Source organism: Denticeps clupeoides, chromosome 11 (genome assembly GCF_900700375.1).
Source record: "Denticeps clupeoides chromosome 11, fDenClu1.1, whole genome shotgun sequence".
In the NCBI taxonomy this organism is placed as follows: domain Eukaryota; kingdom Metazoa; phylum Chordata; class Actinopteri; order Clupeiformes; family Denticipitidae; genus Denticeps; species Denticeps clupeoides.
Window position 1 is genome coordinate 12,040,249 of NC_041717.1, and position 15,882 is coordinate 12,056,130.

General features: G+C 43.6%; 1 protein-coding gene across 1 annotated transcript in view; it reads left to right on the forward strand.

The window, feature by feature from the left end:
- The window catches only part of mvb12bb (multivesicular body subunit 12Bb), a 45,873-nt gene extending 32,712 nt beyond the window's left edge, over positions 1–13,161 (forward strand). Inside the window, exons 8-10 of the mRNA XM_028996753.1 lie at positions 6,270–6,325; positions 6,652–6,711; positions 12,736–13,161. Coding sequence (XP_028852586.1) covers positions 6,270–6,325; positions 6,652–6,711; positions 12,736–12,804 — 185 coding nt within the window. The 3' untranslated portion in view covers positions 12,805–13,161. The remainder of the gene's footprint in view (positions 1–6,269; positions 6,326–6,651; positions 6,712–12,735) is intronic.
- The last annotated feature ends 2,721 nt before the right edge of the window (positions 13,162–15,882 follow it).

A 15,882-nucleotide genomic window follows, 5' to 3' on the forward strand; every position in this document is an offset into this window, starting at 1 on the left:
GCTGAAAATAGCGCGGCACTATCATCTGTTCTTCGAGCATGGGTCAGGAGCTTTGACACCTCCAAAATTTCTCCTGTCAGGGCAGGGGGCCATTTGTATTCTCTCTCATTAGGCAATTTGACTAATGACCAGCCGGGGCTGCGGCGCTACCGCCGGCCCCAGTGTCCCGTGCCCTCTCTCCTGAAGCAGCCTGAGCCGACAGCCTCTATTGGAATGGCACAGATGGCACGCCCGGGCGACAAAATAAACCACAATATGTCTGGGAGACACTGTCAGGCGCGGGCACTATATTTCATGTCGGGGGGGCAGAGGAGGGGCAGAGTTGGGTAATGGGCAGAGACAGTCTCAGAACTTCTATGCTTTTGTCATTGGTTGCTTGACCCCCTCAGATTCAAAAAACAGATCTGGTCAGTTTGGGTAATAATAATTATTGTCCAGCTCGTTGCTATTGTTCTATTTTTTCTTTTTTTAGCAGTTGTGAAAAAGTATATATATTTTAAGTATAAAATATAAAGATGATTTTGTAATTCTGCCAACCTGATGCTTTTTATTAAACATGCATTATTATAGTCTATTATTGTAGTAGTGACAAGCTGCGTGAATGAAATTGCTTGGGAACAGTTGAATATTTCATCATGGACGTGAATCATGAAGTGTTTTTTTGGTGGATTTATCGTTACAGCAGTCAAAGTGAACTTTACTGCTATCTCAGCTCTATGGTTAATAAAGAGGAAATTGTGAGGCTTACATTACACAGTGTACACATTGTGCTCAGGTAACATGACAATAAAAAGTGAAAAAGATAGTGTGCTTAATTAAGACACAAGCAACATATAAAAACAATCAACAGTGCAGTAAATGAGAATAATTTTGAACAATTATGACAGTTTAACTTAAGGTCAATACAATAGGGACATTTGAAATAAAATAAGACAACCAGTTTGGCTGAAATTATTCCAGAGATTGGTAAAGTACAAGTAAAGAGTAGGTGATTGTACTGGCCTAGTAAGTAACACACTTGCCTATAAACCAGATTACCACAAAGTGGAGTTCAAACCCCACTTACTATCATTGTGTCCCCGAGTAAGACACTTAACCCTGAGTTAGTCCAAGGGGACTGTCCCTGTAACTACTGATTGTAAGTCGCTCTGGATAAGGGCGTCTTTAAAAGGCAATTGCTTTAAATGTAAGTTAATCATTGTGTGAACTCACTATAATGTAACATATCAGCACTCTCATTGTAGCTGTCCCTTGTCTGCATACTGTTAAAACAACAAATTGGTTTAGTTGTTGGAGTCAGCAGTGTGTATTTGCAATAATGGACAACTGAATAGTTCACAATAACTGAAAGATTATAACGCATCTTATTTATTACTGTTGAATTCATGCACTCAGATGTAGTTGCTCTGGTGTTCAGAAACCAGACTGGGCGGACTAGCCTAACGCCAGACTTCTCTGCGGTCCTCAGCTTAATGAACGACCTGGACACAGAACGTCTCTGTTCAATTTCCCTCTCAGGTGTCGTAGAGAGGTTTTCACTGAGGTGGGCGTGAACCGCTGGCTCTGTGACAGGCCGAAGAGCAGAGGAAGAGTCAGCAGTTGGACAGGACTAGGAAACGCCCATAATTATGTTCATAGCTGGCCAAAATCGCCTCCCCTCGGAACATTCTTCTGCTGAACCAGTCGTAGGCTGTAGATCTTTAAACACTCCCTCCTCTGGTCCTTTCCATGATGTTGCCCCGGGGATTAGTCTGCACAAAACCCTGGTTCATCCCTCCTCTTCCACTAAAATCCCAGCACTTTCAACTTTTTGGCTCCTGCCTCCCTCAGCAGCGCGCTTGTTGAAATGAACGCCCTCGCGTGATTCAGGTTGGACACCCATGATTAGTGTGAAACTGTAAAAGAATGTTCAGCGGCGTCGTAATCCTGCTGCGGGGAAAGTCTAGGAGCCGGGCAGATAAATTACCGTTGCGGAGAATAAAAGTTCATTGACGATTTCCCCTGCGTTTGAGCGTCTTCTCTTTCGCCGTGCTTTGCTGGTTTTATGGAGCTTTATGCGCAGCCCTGGACGGGTCCTCCATCTGTCAGTCTCTGTGCATTAGCGTGCGTATAAATCTGCGAGGATGCGCGTGTGTGTGTGTGTGTGTGTGTGTACACGTGTGCTGGAACTTCTGGGTGACAGTGCATCCAACAATGGACCCGTGAGGGATTAGTGCTCGCCGCAGCGTGCACGGGAGCCCTTCCCGTCTTGGAGCAGCAATTCGTCTGCACCCAGGGGCTGCCCGTGACAAAACGGGCATTTTTCATCCCACCTGACGGAGCCATTAATAAGGCGATGATCCACGCCGGCCGCGCCCGCTCCGTTCGGCGCGCACTTCCATCAGTCAGCGCCCGCGGACCACTCCCTGCAATAATGGCGGCGTGCTAATCAGCGCCCACTACCACGGGCCTGTCTGGGCTCCGGCGCTGCTCCGCACATCAGCAGCCACAGCGCTGGGACTCTCGGAGAACCTGTCTGATGTTTGTTCTGGATCGCGGAGCAACAGCTGTCCCAGTGTCACTGCACAACACAGATGACAGCTCTCTAATGAAAAAGCTTCTGTCGAGACTGGCCGCAGAACTCCGAGGTCACATCGACCTCTGTCACGGCAGAGGGAGCGCGGAAGACCCCGGAAGAACCTGGTCTCCCAGCGACAGCAGAAGAAGCAAACAACGCCATGAATGCACAGCAAGCAGACTAGCTCCAAACTCGTCCGTAGACGGTCCCCCCCTGGATTAAGTGTCCTGCTTAGGGACACAATGGTAGTAAGTGGGATTGGAAACTGGGTCTTCTGGTCCATAGGCGAGTGTGTTACCCACTAGGCTACTACCTCCCTACTTACAATCAGTAGTTAGAGGGACAGTCCACCCCTGAAGCAATTTAGGGTTAAGTGTCTTGCTCAGGGACACAATGGTAGTAAGTGGGGTTTGAACCTGGGTCTTCTGGTTCACAGGCGAGTGTGTTACCCACTAGGCTACTACCACCCTACTTACAATCAGTAGTTAGAGGGACAGTCCACCCCTGAAGCAATTTAGGGTTAAGTGTCTTGCTCAGGGACACAATGGTAGTAAGTGGCATTTGAACCTGGGTCTTCTGGTCCATAGGCGAGTGTGTTACCCACTAGGCTGCTACCACCCAGACTCAGCTTCACGTCCTGGCGCTGACTGACGTCCTGGTGCCTTCTGAACTCGTCCTTCCATCTGATCTTGGACCCCCCCATCACGGTGCCATGAACGACGGCACAGGCCGTGTCACGAAGACGAGCAGACGATACAGTGCACCTAACGGTCACAAGCACTGCTTCCCAGAGTCCCAACCTCAGCTCTTCACGCCCTTCACCCAACCTGACAACCGCACAACAATCTAGGGAAATAAATTACGTATTGACCAGTATCATAATTATAGAAATTAATTTGTATTTTTGGGTTGTTTAAAGTCATTTTAAAGTCATTATAACACAATATTTCCTCTAGATATAAATAATCAATACTGTGTAAAAATAGTGGAGGTCCTTATAGCAGAAAATCTGAGAGCAAATTTGCCATGATGCGATGGGGTTGAAGGTTTTAGGTTTCTACCCCCTCTACAAACGGGATTTGCAGACAGACCTTTCTGGAATAATGTGCTTTGTGCCCGAACAGTTGTATTTGTAGTGTTGGGCTGCTGCATACCGTGATGCGTTGTCTGGCTGGAGGCAACTCCGCCGGTCGCATCTATCACTCTAGGAAGTCCTTTTACATTCTTTTACAATTCTTGTGCTGAACCACAGGTTTAAAAAAAAAAAAAAGAGCCAACTATTTATATTTATGGCGCTGGCCCAAAACTGATGAAGTCTGGACAAACACCACTCCAGCCATGCATCTAACTGCGACCCCTAGATGACCTCCATTTCATTTCTTTTTTTTTTTCAAGCACACTCGGCAAACAACTTCCTCCGTGGAGAGCCGGGGGTGCACGAGTGATGCTCTTTCCCCAGCATGAATGGACGGGCAATGCTAAGCGTGTCCTGATTGAGAATGTAATCCTTGAACAATAAAGCGGCGCACTGGCCTTCAACTCGTGATGCATCTGTCCGCCCCGGCGCGAATTCATCAAAGCCCGCAAACTGTGGCGTTCTCCATTACGCCATATTGATTCAAATGTATTCTCCGGCCGCCTACCCCTGTTTTGCCAGGAGGGGCAGTTGTCTGTGTCGTGGGTACATGTTTATTCACCCGCTTTCGTCGGGCTAAATAAGCGATCACATCTCGCCCCAATCGCCTCGGCATTGACACTTTGATGGCCTCGCGGCTGGGGATGCTGCTGGATAGTCCATTTTCGGATGATGGTTTGCTATGGCTATAGACTGGTTTTCAGTATGGACAGATGTGAGATGTGAGGTTGCTCCGCTATAATATTTCAGTGATGACTGTCTTTTATCTACTTACCTTAGAGGGTCCACTTGGATTTGAGCTTGTAAACTGTTAAAAAGTCTAACCAATCATTATCTTGTGGATTTCCACCACCCAAATAATTCTCATCTATTATTATATCAGTGGTTTTTAGATTTTACCATGAGTACCAGACGGTGAACATCCAGCCACTGGGGATACATGTGACAGTCCATTCCAATACCCATGTACATGAGGAGGGTGAAGTCAGGAAGGGCATCCAGCAAAATAAATTATGCAGACAACGACACTGGTTGTTCTGCTTTGTCTAATGGGAGCAGCCAAAGGGAGATGGTGACCATCAGCCATTACAACCAGCATTAAAGTAACAATGAATATTTTTTATTAATTGACTGTGATTCACTGTCAATATGTAGTCAGATTTGAACTATACTACAGTGAGGATATTATTAGATATAACTACACTGCATAAAGCAAATGGGAATATTAAGAAGAGTTTCCCTCTGGAGACTCCAGAGTACCACCCCCAAGGCTCTATGTTGAGTGAAGGTCATGTAAATGACACAAAAAGCCGTGGAGTTTCTACAGACCTACATTACATTAGAAAGAAAAAACAGTTTCAGTTGAAAATATCATAGATACAACCACAGCCCAAATAAAGCCCAGAAAAAATGAACACAACTAGAGAAAAGTAGACGAGTGGAGCCCAAAGTACCATTGATTCCACTTGGTCCAGATTTCAGTGAGCATTAGAAAGGAATCTGATGTCCAGCCTTGAAGCGCTTCACCCTCAGCTCCAAGTGGCTCATGGGAAGAATCTGCCGACCTGCACAACTTCCTGTTCCTGTGCCAGGTGGCTGGGTTCAGACACAGCGAGCAAAGTTGGAGCCCCCGTCTTAATCTTTTCATTTTTTTTTTCTCCCTTCATTACACCCCCCCCCCCGTTTCTCTCTCTTCCTGCCCCGTCAATGGAGGCCATTGTGACTCCCGTCACCCAGTGTTAATTTGGGCTCTAATGTATTTTATAAACAAAGGGCTGCACTTTACCCTGTCAGCCCTGACACTCTGATTCCTACGTAAGTCCCGCTCGGGCCGAGGTTACAACGTTAATAATCCACTGGCACACATCACGCCGTTTTAAGCATGATCATTATGATAAAGGGCATACTCTTAATTACAGGCCTGCTTAATTATAGCCCTGTTGAAGCTCGTTTGTTTGGTAGAATGCTAATTATACCACCGCGCTCTTGGCAAGTCCTCATTTCGGGTCCGGTCCCCCTGTTTTTTTTTTTTTTTAATCCCGCTGGCATCAAACACTCTGGCTTATTTTCATGCAAATTGATATCCGGCGAATGTTTTGTCTCCCGGTTCCCCCATCCCTCCCTCCCCACCCCTCCTCCTCCTCACCCTCTTTTTGCAAAGCGAGCGCAAGTGCGTCTTTGTTTTGGAGTTCAGCGTCTCGGTGACAAGACAAAATCAGGAATAATCAAGAGTAATTAACATGGAGCGAAGAAGGGTAGAGCTTTTCAGAGTCTAAAGGGGGGGGGGGGTGGCTCTCAAATACAGGGGAGAATAAACACGCCTTTCATCTTCCTTTGTTTGAGGAGGTGTGCTGGGGGGGGCTGTGTTTGGCGAGGGGGGGGGGCTATGATTTTGACTGTTCTGCTATTTTATACTTAAAAAAATTATCAAGTCAGAGGCATTGTCATGGGCCCGAATTGTAACGGGGTGCGAAAGGGGGGGTAAAGAATAATTAGCTGTGTCTTTCACCCCTTCATCTGGTTTCAGATAGGCTGAATGTAGGAGATGAATTTGACTTGTTTTCTTTCTTTTTCCAGGTATGGATGACATCCCGTTTGTGATCTCGGAGCAATTTGCGAAGAAATTAGGAGATGTGAGTTGCACTTCCCATCAACATCAAGTTTGAAGTCCAGAAAATGGACTGGACATGGCCCCCACGATACGCATTTGGTGGCCTTAGTACTGTGAGTTGTGGGCTGCCACTGCTAAAGCCATTTTCCACACTCGACCCCTGATCTGAGGTCAGTTTCTGCATCTGGAAGCTGAGTAGGTACAGTGAGTGATACAGTGTAGTTCCCACCAACACAGAGAGGTCAGCGATACTAACCACCATTTACTCTGTGTGTGTGTGTGTGTGTGTGTGTGTGTGTGCGTGAGTGTTTTTTCCTTCCACCCCTTTCACTTTTCTTTTCATTTCAGACACAACGAGTCAATTTAATGGGCATTACCATCAAATCCCTGGCAGAGATTGAAGAGGAAGTAAGTAGAAGCAGCAACGCTCCACTGGCGAGCTTGCTGTCGGCCCAGAATGCAAAGCAAATGTTCCCGGCGGTGTAATTAAGTGCATGAGACGGGCCAGGGCCCTTTTGGCTCCGCTAGCTCAACACTGATGTCAAGCGGGGCCCCTGAAAGCTCCCTCGACATTTCCATACGAGAAACAAAGTGGTACATGTCCACTCTGGCATCGAATGTCCTGCCTGTTGTAATGTCATAATTTTTATTCTGACTACAAATGTCCAGAAATATGGTGTACGATGTGTTGTTTCTTCAGATTAATGCATCCCGACTCATAAGTGACTGGACAAGACATCTTGTTAGACTTCCATATGCCAATGTTTGGAATATTTTTCCAACAACATTGAAACTATACTGTAAAAAAAGTCCAGTTGAATTTGGAAATGAACTGAGTGACGATCCTGGATAAAGGAGCACGTCTGCATTAACGGTGTCCACCTCTCCGACATCAGCTCTTGTCTTTTCTGAGCAGACATTGGCTCCAAATATTACAATTGGGTGCCAGAATATGTGCATCATCTATTGAACGGATGGTACCGGAGTCATGGTGTCAGTTTAGTACGGCTAATGGTATGAACCATTCTGCCAGTGGATTCTTCTAGAGAGAGTCCTGGTTGCTAATATCTGAGCAAATCATTGGCAAAAATCACTTTTCAATCTACTTACGAACCCCTGGACTCTAACTTTAGCTTCTTACTGACTTTTCATGTGGCAAAGTACAGATGGTGCAAGCAATGAGATTTATTAGGAGCTGAGTGACATCCCACCGTAGTTTTGCTGTCAGTGAAGATGATAGAAATGTATTATTCGTGTCCAATCACGGCACGCTAGGATTACTCTCCAGTCTGCACCTAGCCTGTGAACTGTCAGTAACCTCTCAGCTGACTGTCACCAACCAACCGGCAGCAGCATTTTCAGCTGACGGTCACCAACCAACCAGCAACAACATTTTAATGGATGTGAAAAGTGTGAGCCTCAGATAGGTGACATGTTAAAAGAAAAAAAAAATCCTCATCATTGTGTTCTCCAGCCTCTCTTTCTTTTACTGGAGCGATGGAGAGATGTGTTTCATCATGGTATGAAGGTGATCGCTCACAGCCACTTTATGTTGCTTTGCAGTGTTGTCCTGCAGCCACATCCAAGTTGCTCTTTTACACAAAGCTGATTCGGTTCTGGCGCCCATCACCAATGCATATGCTGCAAGTTGCTCCGTTTGTTTAATTCAAAGGTGCAAGAAACTGCGCCGTTAATAAGACACCACGTCATGGTCCAATCGAGGAATATTAGAATCTATCAAACTTCACTCGGAAGAAGAGGGGATGATGAAATAAACACTGATATGGTCATCCTCCTGTAACGAAATGACTGGAGACAGAAGTGGGGTAGGGGATGAATCGCGCGCGTGTCATTTACATGTGTGTTTAGTTCCCCCCTCCGCCTCATTAGCAGGATATCTTTGTATCAGATCTGCCAGTAGCTGACGGGCCAGTGTACGTGAACAGGTGCTGCTGGCTCGGAGTTGCGCCGCCGAGCGATCGTTCCCTTGTCAGAGCGGGCGTCTGCTCGCCTCTCTGACTCCATCCCTTTGTCATATCGCATCAGACTCAGGCGGAGGACTGCTGTGTTGGGATCGGCTCACTCAGAACTGTCGCGAGCGGGAGACGTGCGGTCCGGACGTCAGTCGAGGATCTGATGGCGTCCGCGTTGTACAGCGGAGCTCAGAGAGTACAATGATGATCCGGGTTACGGGGGCCCGTTGTAATCAAGGCTTCATCGATGTGATGAACACGGATTTTCAACCAACCAGACCAGCGATGACAAAAAAACCCCACACGTACAAAAGGACCTCCTCTAAGCACAGCACACGGTGCACACAACATAATGTGTCCTCTCCATTTATCCCATCACCTATCGTGAGCAGTGGATAATCATGAAAGATGAGAGTGGGGAGCAGTGTGTGGGAACGGCACATTGCTCATTGGATGCTGCTTCCCTTACCCGCTAGGCCATCATTGCCTCAATGGGGGAATGGGAGTTACACTGGACAAGCGCAAATGAATTCATTTGTAAATGTTATTCTATACACATCCCTTGTTATTTCTAATTTCAAGTTTATCTTGGTAGAGTATAAAACGTTTCTTTTTTGTTTTGGTCAATTAAGAAGTAAAGCGTGAGTGCATTATGGAGGTCATGGAAAGTCTATGGAAAGTCTATGGAAAATCAAATGTAGATTTTTGTTACTGAACATCTTGTGTTGGAAACTTATTGCTGAGAACATCTGAAAAGACACACTGAATTGTAAAGCCTTCTTCATCATTTTTGTGTTTAGGATTTTTTTTCTTGTGGGGGGGGGTGTCTTAATCATGAGCCCATGACACACCACTCAGCATTACCAGTATGGTGTCCGGTTATGCAATCTTGTAAGCAGTTAGATATAGAAAAATATAAACTGAATCTCAAACTACAGTTCTTTAATTTGATTGATTCCGTTGCTTACCGCTGGTGTTGTGTAGTGTGAAGAGGAGTGCCCCCCTCTAGCTGAACTTTACATGTGTGGTCCTTCTCGACAGCAATAATGTGGCACATGCACTCTGAGGCGACGCGTCTCTCCTCTCAGAACACACACTCGGGCTGCCGAAGGGCCCGCGAATTCATTAATTACAGCGTGGAGCATCGCGGCTGAAACTGATGAAGTGAAGGGGAGATAGTGTAACGCGCCAGGGCTTAGTGAGGTGGACGACAGCCCAAGATTAATGGGGAGGCCCGGCTGATGCCGGTGAAGTCACAGCTCTGCCCAGTAATTAGAATCCATGCAGAAGCTTCAGGAACTATTGTGGCGCTGGTGCATCAGTGTGATGTCTGCCCCTGTCCGCCTGAAGCCTTTCCAGCATCTTATGCAAAAAAAAAAAAAAAAACGTTGTTCCTATTAAACATGCTTCTATGATGATTTAGTGCCGTAAAAAAACGAAATGTTGTTGTAATGCATATATAAAATTATTACAGAGACAAGCGTGGGAAAGAGGCTCACACGGGGAGTAACAGGGAGATAATCAGGTCTTTCTTTTTTAAATTAAACAGCTGGCATATTCTGAAAGTAAGTGAAATTAAAAGATAAACTGTATTTGCTTAACTCAATACTTCAGTCGGGCAACTTTTTTATTCTGAAAACTTCTGCTTAAGGCTTATTCAGGTGATGCATCCAAAAAACACTGTGCCACAGGGTACTGCATGATTTTTTTATATATTTGAGTCTGGCTGCACCCGATTTCCACTCACTGTGCACCTGATAAGGTGCATCCAAACGCTGGTGCATCAGAGAAACACCACAAGAGTGTTGCTCTCGTGTTTGAATGCATTTACATTTACAATTTGGAAGGTGACTTTTTCCAGAGCGACTTATGACGTCCTCTCAGGTTACCTTCAGTGAAAGTATTCTCTAAAGAGTAAAGTCTTAAGCTGCCGTTTGAAAATATTCAGCGATTGTGCTGTTCTGATCTTTAGGGGAAGTTCATTCCACCCCAGGACAGAGAGACTAGACAAGTGTCTTCCTCGTACCTTTGGCGGTGGAGGGATCAGGCGATCAGTGCTGGAGGGTCGAAGAGTGCGAGGTGCAGTGTGAGGTATCATAAAGCTATAATAAGAGGTAAGCTTGTGCTACCCCATGTTTGGCTTTGTAGGCCAGCATCAGTGCTTTGAATGTGATGCTGAGGCAGCTACCGGGAGCCAGTGGTGGGAACGTAGCAGTGGGGTGGAGTGGGAGAACTTGGGAAGGTTGAAGATCAGTCATGTTGCTGTATTGTGTATTAGTTGTAGAGGTCGGATGGCACTCTGTCTTGGCAGCCATGTCTCCATTTGAAATACTCAACTTGCAACCTGGGTTCTAGCCTCGGCTGCCCCATATGTTGGGGTAACAGACCCATAATCAGAAGGTTGCTGGATCTAATTCCAAACGGCCAAGGTGCCACTGAGCTGCCACTGAGCAAAGCACCGTCCCCACACACTGCTCCCCGGGCACCTGTCATGCCTGCCCACTGCTCACCAAGGGTGGTGATTAAAAGCAGAGGACACATTTTGTTGTGTCACTGTGTGCTGTGTGATGTTTCACAATGACAATCACTTCACTTTCACACAAAAGATGCATCATCTAAATTGGCCTTCACTGTCCGTGTCCATCTATCTCAGACACAGTTTAATTTTGCATATTGATATTGGTAATCGTTGTTTTATGTTTCTGCAATGACAAGATTCATCCTTCGGCATCCGAGATGTACAATGCTCCAGACTCGCACTGAAATGGCCAAGTTTCCCTTTAAGACGAGTTTAGTTGAGTGCATCTCAGGTGAATGAGTGGCACAGCACTCGCAGGATGATTTTGACGGCATTTAAAAAGACATTCATTAAAGTGCAGGCATCCTGTGGCATCCAACATATGCAGGTGTAATTGCGGAAAACTGCTGTAATGACACTCAGTCGCGTAGATAAGGCCGCTTCCTAGTGCCCATCACTTTCCGCAGCTTTTCAGAAGATGTTGGTTCCAGCAATTAGGCATTCTTTTCATTTCCCAGATGACTCGCAAAACTTGTGGAGATTATAATTGCTTTTAGCCACGCATATCTAATTTGTGTCTTTTTAAGTGTTAATTAGTAAGCGATTTGAGCTGACGTCTTTATGTAGTTTGCACTGCTGAAAAATGCTGTTGTTAGTGACTGGCTAATGATTGTGTGTGTGTGTGTCTAGGTGCTATACATGGCTGAATGTGTATGTAGGCTTGTGTGTTTATGTGTGAGCATGTGCATGGACGTGTGTGCATTTGTCTAGGTGCCGGGTACTCACGTATTTGTAGTGTGTGTGTGTGTGTGTGCAACAAAGTGTGTGCGCTAGAAAGAGAAATTCAAATAGAGCAGGAATTAATGAAGACACCATGTCAGATATTTTAGTGGCCGTGGAGCAGAAACAGGAAATGAAGTTCTGCTCATCGCGCCTGCAGCCTCCCGTGTCCCCGCATGTCACTGTCCTGTCAGACGGCATGTAAAAATGGCAGACAGTGATACATGCTCTCCCTGATAACACCCCATTCCCCCCATCCATCATCCACAAACACACACACATACACACACACACACTCAAGCACATGCTTGTGTTTGTTTATTTATTTCTTTTGCCAGGTGCTGTCTTTTTTTTTTCTTCCACCAGCTTGTGACATGTGACACGTTTGTGTAACTTCTATAGATAGGTAGATGAGAGCAAGGTGGTGTGTGCGCATGTTTGTGTGTGTGTCAGGCTGTAGGCGGCTTGATGATGAGAACAGTATCTTTTCTTGTGATCTTACAGCATCACCTAGTGCTGTGGGATGGTATTGCATGTTGAGTTGTTTTTGAGCCCTGATTCATTTTCTTTGTGCTTTTATAAAACTATGATTGTATTGGTGCAGTTATTGGTCATCATGTGAACATGAGCTTTAGGTCAAAAGTATGCTATATAAACAGATAGAGTTGACATAGGAAAAGTACATTCAACAATTCAGAAAACCTGGAATCTTTATTTAATTTTATTTTATTTATTTAGTTACTGGATGGTGAACCACTGAATCCTGTGTGCGGTATTACATTTGACCATGCCCACAAGTGTCCTCACAAAAAAATATACTCTGGGCAACAATAATACATTTGTACACAAGGGGGCGGTGTTTAGCCACATTTTTAGGGTTGCAGTCCATTTTTGTTTCATTCGAACAGAAGTACATATTATGTCTTTATGGCATCAAAACCTTTTCTAATATTTACATCTACATCTAAAATCTACATCTAATATCTACATTTTCTAATATCTACATTTTCTATTATCTAATTTTTAAAAAATATTTTTGAAAAGATTGATGTGCTTTACATACTTAAATAATGAAAGCTAAATATTCTTCATCTCTTTGTTTTTTTCTGAGAATCATTGTTCTTATTTAAGGTATAAATTTGCTGTGTTTTTTTCTCTTAGTACACCTACACATTCAATACAGAGTACAGTACAGCGACGTACCTGACTGAAGCTCCAACATGCCCGTGAAAAAAAGTCCTTTGTGAAGGAAGAAGTGGAGAAACTCCTGCCAGCAAGTCTAAAATTTGTCACATCGAGACTGCTCATATCCCAGCTAGAAAATCTTAGATGTAGTTTGCTTTTGTTAAGAAAAAGATGCTTCTCATATGTGACCTGGGTGAGGACTGTTTGCAATCACTGGTTAGCTGGTTTGTTTGCAGTAAAAGTTGTTGAAAGATCTCATTTTTCACCCATTTGTCTGTAATATTAAATGTTGTATGTGAACTTTTCATTGTGAGTTACATGATAGTATAATTTTGATTACAGGTAAAATGTTGATTCTGGCATTTTAATTAATTTCGATTTCTCTGAATCATAATTTTTTCTTTGACGGGTAACATCCAGATTTTCCTATAATGCTCTCTCATAATAAATGGTTAAGAAATGTGAAAAATCTGGTTTATTTTTTTAAATAGCTTAGAAAAAACAGCAAATCTGTTGCATTTTTTATCAAAAGGAAGTATGATCTGTTGGCTGATCTCTTGCGTATATGATAGACATAAATGAGCATTTGTCTGGTAAATATGTATGTATGTATATCTGTTAAATAAAACTTGTTTCAGTTATGTTTTGAATTGATTTTGGTCCCTACAAAATGCTGCAAAAGAACTTTTGAAATTATTTTCAGTTTCATGGATACAGATTGTGGATGAGTCCAGACTCAGACTCTTAAAAACTACAAAGCATGGACTCCATTAAAATTAATAATAAATAAAAAACAGTCCTAAGTATTTTGTCTTAAGACTGAATGGAATGGTAGAAGAACCTTCCAGCTGAGATCTACATTTTGATTCATGTTGAACTTTGATCAAAGAGGAACATCAATCTGTGAAATATGAAGGTTGCACAAATTCAAAGTTTTTTTTTTCTCATTTCAAAGGACTATGAGTCTCATTCCTGTTCTCTGATCTAACATGAGACTCATCTTATTGTTTTTCTTCTTCCTTTGCTGTCTTTTTTTCTGTTGTCTATTTCTTGACCTTAGAAAAAAATGCTTCCCTGCAGACATTTTACATCAACCCTGTTTAACTCATTTAACACAGTCAAATATGTAAGTGTCTCTGTCTTTCTGTGAGGACATGTTAATCCTCTCAGTGACAGTTTATACTATACTGTGCCATGGGTGAAATGGATGATCTGCTAAATTCTTAGTGTTTAAGATTATTTATCTCCACTCATTAAAATGTAACCCCCTCATGAAATATGTATATTTTTAAATAATAATAATTAAAAAATAATAACAATACAAATAATAATAATAATAAATATGTTACTGAAGTATTTTTAAAAATGCATGTAATTGATATGGACAGTTGGACACTTTTTTAAGGCAGCTTTAGGTTAATGACGGGACTAATGGTGGAGCTTGAGCAAGAAACATTTGTGCAGTCTATGTAGTCTGTGTAAAACCACCATTCATATACTACGATCAATTTCACTATCCTAATATCTTTATAGTATCAGTATCTTGTGTGTAAATTGTTGGAATTTTACCAACCATAGCTTTTGGGGTGAATCCAAATCCAAATAATAAACCCATTTATAAATAAGATAAAAAGTATATTGCAGCTATTCTGGACAAACAAATCCTGAGCAAGCTAGTTGAATTTATTACATTTGAAACTGCCCAATCTGGCAACACTGAATGTTTATTTATGTCAGGATATCATACATGATTCTTGAACATTCTAAAATATACATTCGTTTAATTATGTTCATGTTAATAATAATTATATAACTATTTACATGATTGGTACATTTATAGACTATACATGTATGTATATAGGCTACTACAAAATAGCATGTGCAATTAGAAAAAAAACAAAGGTTAAAAAAAATGACAAAGAGCATTACTACTCATCATAGCATTACTACAGAGAAACTGGCTGGCTCTGCAAATACACAATTATACAAACATGAAAAAAAAACATACCTTAAACTGGACAAACTGGTAGCTGGTGAAACTATATTTGGTCTTAGCTGGTGCAAGTAGCAAATATCGTGTACGAAACAGATCGTATGGTGGTCACACTGCATTTTTTTTCTGTCTGAAGTCATGCCTCCATGGGCATGATAGTGTTTCCCAGTTCCTATGGGTAAAAAAATAAATAAATAAATCTGTGGCCCATGCTGACCGTTGCTTCCAAAGACCTTCCACCTGGAGGCCATGCTACTAAAAGCCTATATACACACACTCTTGAAACGTTCACGAGCTCACTATCGACCACGGGCCACAAGCAAACAGCAACTCGCACGTAGATTAACCAGCGAAGGCAAACGTTTGTATGTGGGGAGGGCGGCATGGTGGAGTCACCCGTTCATCGGTCTCTATTGGCAGCATTAGGTTCTGGCAGCCAATTTGATAGCTGGTTTTTTAAGGGGGAGGTGAGCGAGAGAGAGCTGTTCCGACAGAGCTAATAGGATTTTAATGAAGCCTCTTAATGGCGCCGCGCTCTTGCAGGTGTGCAGCGACGTGTGCAACAGATGCCAACTTTCTCCCAGCGTGTCGCGCGACGGTCTCCGTTCTGCCATTTCGCCCAGATCGACGGAGGGGCTTCAGAAAAGCTCCGGCAAGACGGGAATACTGACGGGAAAAAGGGGCTTTTTGTTCTCTCCCTCGTATTTTTTTTAACCCTGAAATGCCATGATTGTTGGTTCGTTAACAATGCTGACACTCGTTTCATATTAGCTTCGAAGCACAGCGACAGGCCGAGACATCCCACTGGCCCCTTGGGGAGAACGCACCTCACCGGGCCTGGATGACAGCCTGGAACAGGGAGACTGGCAGCGATGAACCTGTCCCACGTCACCTTGTTTCTTCCCGTTAGTCACATCTTTCCTGACGCAAGTACAGCATGCACACGTGTGTTTGGAGGGTAAATATGACAATGAATGTGAGGTACTGTACCCACAGATCGAACAAAGTGCTAGAAACTGGTTTCCTACTGGAAGTCGCTATATGTCACAAAATGGCGACACATGTCAGTTAGCATCGCACATCTTGCTGCGATGTTCGCTTTTCTCTTGCTCTGTACCCAATATGAGTAA